Genomic DNA, 6,844 nt, shown 5'->3' on the forward strand with positions numbered 1-6,844 from the left:
GCAGGATAATCTGAAATACATTATAATATATGAATAGTTAGTCAAAAATAGGTTTAAATAATAGCACATCCCTGTGTACAGAAAACAAACAGTAGAAAATGCGACAGCTGTTGATTGGATGTTGAGATGTGGGCGTGACTCTTAAAAGTGGAGGCAGGGGCGGAGCTTAACAGACTAAATGATTGCTCCTGTATATGTCACCAGAGAGAGAAGCCTGTCGAAGACCCAGTTATATTACCAGGTCAAAAAGTAAAGAAAACCTATAAAAAAGATATGGTGAATTTAATTTCATTCTAACTTTAAAGTATCAACCCTATACTTCACTGTTTTTGAGTTTCCCATGGTGTGACGCTGGATTTGACTCCTGTGACACAAAACACACACATACTGGGATGATTTGAATAAATACATTTGACTAAATGAGTAAAAAGTAATAGTTCATCCAAAAATAAAACTTCTTTCATCATTTACTCACCATCATGAGACACAAAAGGAGAATTTTTAAAAGAATCCCCATGGAATTCTTTTCCATACACTCCAAATAATAAAAGTTCTATGATGGTTCCATAAAGAACCTTTAACATCCATGGAACTTTTCCATTCCAAAGCTTAAAATGTTCTTCACACTAAAATGGCTCTTTTAGGAACTGTTCACTGAATCGGTCTTTGGGGAACCAAAAATGGTTCTTTTATGGCATCACTGCGAAAACCCTCTTTTGGAACATTTATTTTTAGGAGTGTACAGCAGTTCATTGTCACCATGTCTTTCAAAAAGACTCCAAAAAGAACATAAAACACCACAAAAGCATCATACCAGTGATCTATATGACCATATACCATACGATAGATTTGTGTGAGGAACAGTCATTATTCAATGACTTGATGAGCAGTTTCTGGGTGAACTATTCCTTTAACTCCATATATTCTTTACTGGAGTTGTTTATAGGTTCAGAGTAAGAAGCCGGATGATTCACGTGTCACGGGTTTGGAGGTTGTGAAGAGACACAGGGAGAGTCGCAGGGGTATTACTCAACACACGGAGGGTCAGAGCAAAGTGTTGTGTGTCATCCTGGAGAGATGTTCGAGACTGGAGGGATTGTGATGTTCCTTCACCCCTCTGCTGCTAATGTTCATGAGTCATTCCGGAGGAGCAACACTGCACACACACACACACACACACACACACACACTCTTACTCTACACCTCTGCAGTTCTCATCAATTAAAGGAGGATTAGTTCACTTCAGAATTAAAATTTCCTAGTAATTTACTCATCCCCATGTCATCATGATGTTTATGTCTTTCTTCAGTTGAAAAGAAATGTAGGCTTTTGAGGAAAACATTCCAGGATTTTTCTCCATATAGTGGGCTTCACTGGGGTTCAACGGGTTGAAGGTCCAAATGTCAGTTTCGGTGCAGCTTCAAAGAGCTCTACATGATCCCAGACGAGGAATGAGTGTCTTAACTAGCTAAACAATTGGTCATTTTCTAAAACAAATAATAACAACCACAAATGCTCGTCTTGCACTGCTCTGCGATGAGTCACGCATTACGTAATTACGTTGGAAAGGTCACGCCTGATGTAGGCAGAAGTACCGATCCTGTGTTTACAAAGAGAACGTGCAAAGACTAAGTCAAACGGCCTTTACAAAAAAAAGGTAAAACAGTGATGTCGGACAATTTTGAGTTTTTTGCCCTACCGCGGTACTTCCACCTACGTCACGCGTGACCTTTCCAACATGATTATGTAATGTGTAGCGCATCACAGAGCAGTGCAAGATGAGCATTTGTGGTTAAAAAGTATATCATTTTAATTTTTTTTTAGAAAATGACCGTTCGTTTCTCTAGATAAGCGATCCCTCGTCTGGGATCATGTAGAGCTCTGTGAAGCTGCACTGAAACTGTCATTTGGACCTTCAACCCGTTGAACCCCAGTGAAGTCCACTATATGGAGAAAAATCCTGGAATGTTTTCCTCAAAAGCCTTAATTTCTTTTCAAGCGAAGAAAGAAAGACATAAACATCTTGGAAGACACGGAGGTGAGTAAATGAATAATGAATTAATAAAAAAATATCCTAACCACCTGTCTGCTGCAGGATGAAACCAATGCATGAAAATAGAGTAGCACAAATGCATTTTTGGCCGTTTCCCAAAACCCTGTTCCTTATCTCCACACCAAACCGGTTGTGGGCCTACGGGTGTGAATTATTGCAATTTGAAGGAGGAGGAATGCATCAAAACTTTGAAGCAACACAAAATGGTGTTTGCTGAAGTTCTTCTCTATTTACTTGGTGTGATTGTAAATGATTCATCAGTACACATTAGTCTAATATAAAAAGCCTGTAATAAAAAGAAGGACGCAATGCCCTCCCCTCCAACCACTTGTCACATGGAGGCACTCTTCGTGATGTAATCAATTCCAGATCGATAAAACCCCATCCTCTACAAATTTCACTCAGGAATACATCAGATTACAGAAGCAAAAAGGGTTGCATTTCACGTTGACTTTGCGTGCAAGAAAGTTGCAGATTTCTGGCAAATGACCTTGCAGCCAAAGGCTGCAGTTTGCAATATGAACGAAAAAGCTCCCTTTCGCCGCTGTGCACGCACTAAAAATATTCACGCTTCTTAAAGCAGGGGACACAGGTAAGGCGTTCGGTGGGCTTATGTAAAAGGCAAAAGCCCCAGTAATGAAGCCACAGTCAGCAGGAGGCACTTTGAAGTGCTTTAGTCCTTGTTGATAAGAACTCTGCTGGGACCTGGATAAAGCTGACGGCCAAATTCCCTCCGTCACACGCATGTCTCAAGGTTACCGCTGCAGCACGGCCAAACGCATAACTGTACACGAAGAACCGTAACGCAACTGCTATATTTGCCAAAGCATGGGGGATCTTTCCAGAAAGAGAATGCTCTCTTTGATCACATGCCTTTTTTCTCAAGAGCTCCCGGTGAACACAATGCGGATAAAATTCAATCATGTGTAACAAAGGCGTCAGTCAAGGATTTAATTGAGATGAAAGCACGCTTTGAAGCCGTAGCATCTTAGAAATGGTTTTCGGAAGGCACTGACACATCACGCACACCGCATGCACCACAAACGTTGCGTCACTGAACTGACGTCACTGCACGCTTACTCGAGCGAGGTGCATGCATCTCTCTCTCTGAATCAGCATGTTTCCTGCTCCAGCGCTGGACCGATCTCAACAAACAGGACCACAAACACGGAGTTACTTATTGGTTCTTTATTATGAAGTGAGAAAATGCCCGGTGTCGTTTGTGCTTTACATTGTTCAAATGCTGGGGGAAAAAAACCCAGGGAAAAGAAGTCCAGAAATAAGTTCATTTGATTCTTTACAGCTTGTAGAAATATTCAATTCCAAAGGATTATTTACAAGGCGTCTTGCATTAAACAGTTAGTTCTCCTTGTCCGTAAATACAAAAACAGAGGTTCGACTAATACAAGGCCTGTCTACCTGAATTGCTAAGGTTTGTGCTACTATTTGTATTATCATTTTTTCAGAAAAATGTTCTCAAAGAAGTGCTTTTCAAAGATCAATCTGCTGTCCGTGTTGCAGCGTTCGATCTCCTACAACAGCGTTCCCAGGTTTGCGCTGCTACGTTCTACAACTACGTTATTAAATAAGAGGCAGGCAGTGCATAACCACTTACAAAAGGACCCAATATCCCTTCCCCCCCGCCCCATCCCGTGGAAGTATCCGCTAATACTACTCTGGCATTTCCCTGATATTTAACTTCTGAACGACTACTGGTAGTATTGGATAAAATTGTGATTAAAAATGCTATAGTTATTACTCGTTTTAGCTTTTAAAAATACCATGCATTATTGCTCTATTCTTCATCATGACTCCCGAGAAATATTGCCGACGGATGCTATCTAGGTTTTGGCAAAAAATCCAAAGCTTCATAAAATTGGCATAGATTTCATTAGTAGTAGTAGTAGTATTTTTTTTTCTTTTTTTTTTTTTTTTTTGCATGCAACAAATTTATAAAGTGGCAACCAAAAAATAAGATATTCAGAAAGTGGCAAATGCTTTGGCATATTGATGACGAAGGCTTGGCAACTGAACAACAAATTAAAGTGCAAATAAATATATAAATACATAAATAAGTCAATGAATAAATAGTTTTACCTCAATGCTGAACACTTTTGTGGCCACTGGCAGCAGTACAATATTATCCAATACTTAGAAAAGGTTTGACCTTTCGAGAGAAACAAAGACATTTTCAATGTCCTCTGAGTTTTGGCAAAACGGGTGGAATTTGGGCTCTGAATACGTGAACAGCGGGAGAAAGAGTACACTTAGAAAAGAAAAGTTAAGGTACATGCGATTAATCCTCGTGGTTCCGCGGCGCGGTTCACGCTTCCAGGGGGCTGAGAGGGGCGAACGCTCCCTTGAAGCAGGCCGACTCGTAGTGCTTGTTCAGGTAGGACTTTAGGGCAAAGGTCTTGTTGCATCTCTTGCACTTGTAGTGCTTAAAGGCCGAGTGTGTCTGCATGTGCGCACGCAGGTTCGAGCGGTCGGCGAACGCCTTCCCGCAGTGCGCGCATCCGAAGGGCTTCTCGCCCGTGTGCGAGCGCATGTGTCCCTGTAAGAGCCAAGGCCTGCTGAAGGCCTTGCTGCAGATGTCGCACTTGTGCTTGAGGTCGTGGGTCAACAAATGCATGGCCATGGCCGGCATGGAGACGTAAACCTTCCCGCATGTGGGGCACTTCTTGGCCATTTTGCTGTCCATGCTGCGGTGCGTTTGCTTGTGTCTGCTCAGGTTGGAAGACGTGGCGTATGTCTTTCCGCACTCGTTGCACGTGTGCCGCTGATGGCTCCTCGGGCTGCTGATGGCTTTCCTCCTCGACCTCCCGTCCGTGATGAAGAAGGCGTCCACCGTGTAGCCCTCGCTGACCGCGTTGTCTCCGTTGATGTAGCCCGAGGAGATCTCCGACTGCGGGCTGTCGGGCTGGTCCGAATCCGGCGCTCCATAATCGCTGTGGATGCTGTCGTAGATGGGACCGGGCGAGGGCACCTTGATGCCGTTGTCGCTCTCGCCGTCGTACGGGGCCGGGGTCAAGTAGTCGCTGATGTACCCTGAAAAGAAGTTCAAACGCGTCCTCCGTCAGACAGAGGTTTTCTACATGAACCCACATGCGCATGCAAAAAAGAAAAAAAATCAATAGCAGCTCTCCATTTCAATTAGCGTGGCAACCCAATGGTATCGCTATAATTGCATTGAAATTAGGTCGATGTGTACGGAATGCACAAACGATAGAAGAGCATGCATGAATATGTCTGCTTATGCAAGTGTATGCAGGTTATGTAGAGCGTGAATAATAACATGAAACATGATCAAGCGTGCGCTTAATAGACTGCGTGCGTGGATAATTCCATGACACGTTTCAATAACTGCCAAGTACTTGTTGCTAGCGCTGCGTTTTCTGAAATAAAATGCGCCTTAGAATGCGTGCTTGAAAGAGCGCAACACCTGAAATGTGCCGACTCGACAAAAACTGCTGCGCCTCACGGTGTTGAACACAATGTGACCGTGGGTCAATGCCGAGGTTATGATTGTAAACCATCAAACGTCAGTATGCATGCACATTGCGTGTAAGCGATGTTTATGCGAGGTCAAATAAAAGAAATTACCTTTCTCGTGAAAGCGCAGGCTGAGGTCTGCCCTGGATCTGCCATAGGAGCTCTCCAGATCAGCGGATGAGAAATCATCAAGCTTAACCTTTTTGACCAGGAAAGACCTTGGCATGTTTCAGGTTGAAGGGGAAAAACACTCGTCCGCCGGTCGAATCGCTCGCTTTTCCTCATGCAACGTTGGAAAAAATGCGTTTTTTAATTTTTTTTTTTTATTTTAGTATCGTTCCTCTTCGGTGATACCGAGATTCGGATGCCAGCACAGGGTTACGGCAGACCCTCGAGCCCCTGAAAGCGCTTGTGTTGATGCAGCGCGACGCCGCGATGCTTTCGGCAGAAATGCAACTTCAGCACTGGACAGCTCCCGTTCGGCGGCGCGTATTCAGCACTGGACAGCTCCGCTCTCGCTCTCTTTAGTTCCGCTGGGACCCTTCACGATGATCGTATCTTCCAGGTTCGAGCTTTAAGTTTAAACTAACTAGTCCTCTAGTTTCCGAGCTCCTTTTCTACCCCTAAAGACACCGAAAGGACAGTGAAACAGCTGAGTCTGCGTCAGCCTGCTCGCTCCCCTCTCTCCTGCTTTATCTCCCAGCTGTTCCGTCTGAAGGCGTCGGGCTTTCTGAAGTCTGTTGATCAGCTGTTGGGATTTATATGGCTGCGATCAGGTGGGAAATGAAGATGGAAGTACTTAATTTAATCCATAAAAAAATCTCACGGGACCAGCATTGAACTGGCTGACTTAATGACGCTGTGAGACGTCCACGCCTTCGCCGGATTTTTTCACGACGCCTGAAATAAAACAGAAGGGTTATTCATAAATACGTAACGTTTTTATTAATTATGATCATTTAAATGTAACCAATTATATGTTTAAATTATTAATGCTGAATAAAAAAAAACTAATACTCAATTAATCATCTTGTTTGGAACATTCTGTTGTTTTGCGTTTAAAAAAAAAAAAATCTGCCCTCCCGCGCTGCGTTTTCGCGCTCTGCTTTTGACGCAAACCGCTAAATCAACTACTAGCTGTGGCCTCAGGCTTTCAGGTCATTCTTTTACATCACGGTCTATAAACCAATGGCTTTCTTTTCATGCAAATCACACGAATTGGGTACCAGAAGGTCCGTTTCCTCAATGATTCCAGTAGGAGCCATATGTCCGCAATTAACGCGGATCCTGGAGCTGTAG

The 6,844-nt window shown here is 43.4% G+C and overlaps 1 protein-coding gene across 1 annotated transcript; it reads right to left on the reverse strand.

Annotated features, from left to right (window-relative positions):
* Positions 1–4,376: 4,376 nt before the first annotated feature.
* Positions 4,377–5,771, reverse strand: scrt1a (scratch family zinc finger 1a). Its single transcript, XM_067361436.1, has 2 exons — positions 5,657–5,771; positions 4,377–5,101 (listed from the first exon to the last, which is right to left on the reverse strand). The coding sequence occupies exons 1-2, from the start codon at positions 5,769–5,771 to the stop codon at positions 4,377–4,379; spliced, it is 840 nt and encodes a 279-aa protein (XP_067217537.1).
* Between the last annotated feature and the right edge of the window lie 1,073 nt (positions 5,772–6,844).

The sequence above is a fragment of the Chanodichthys erythropterus genome, chromosome 15 (genome assembly GCF_024489055.1).
Source record: "Chanodichthys erythropterus isolate Z2021 chromosome 15, ASM2448905v1, whole genome shotgun sequence".
Taxonomy (NCBI): domain Eukaryota; kingdom Metazoa; phylum Chordata; class Actinopteri; order Cypriniformes; family Xenocyprididae; genus Chanodichthys; species Chanodichthys erythropterus.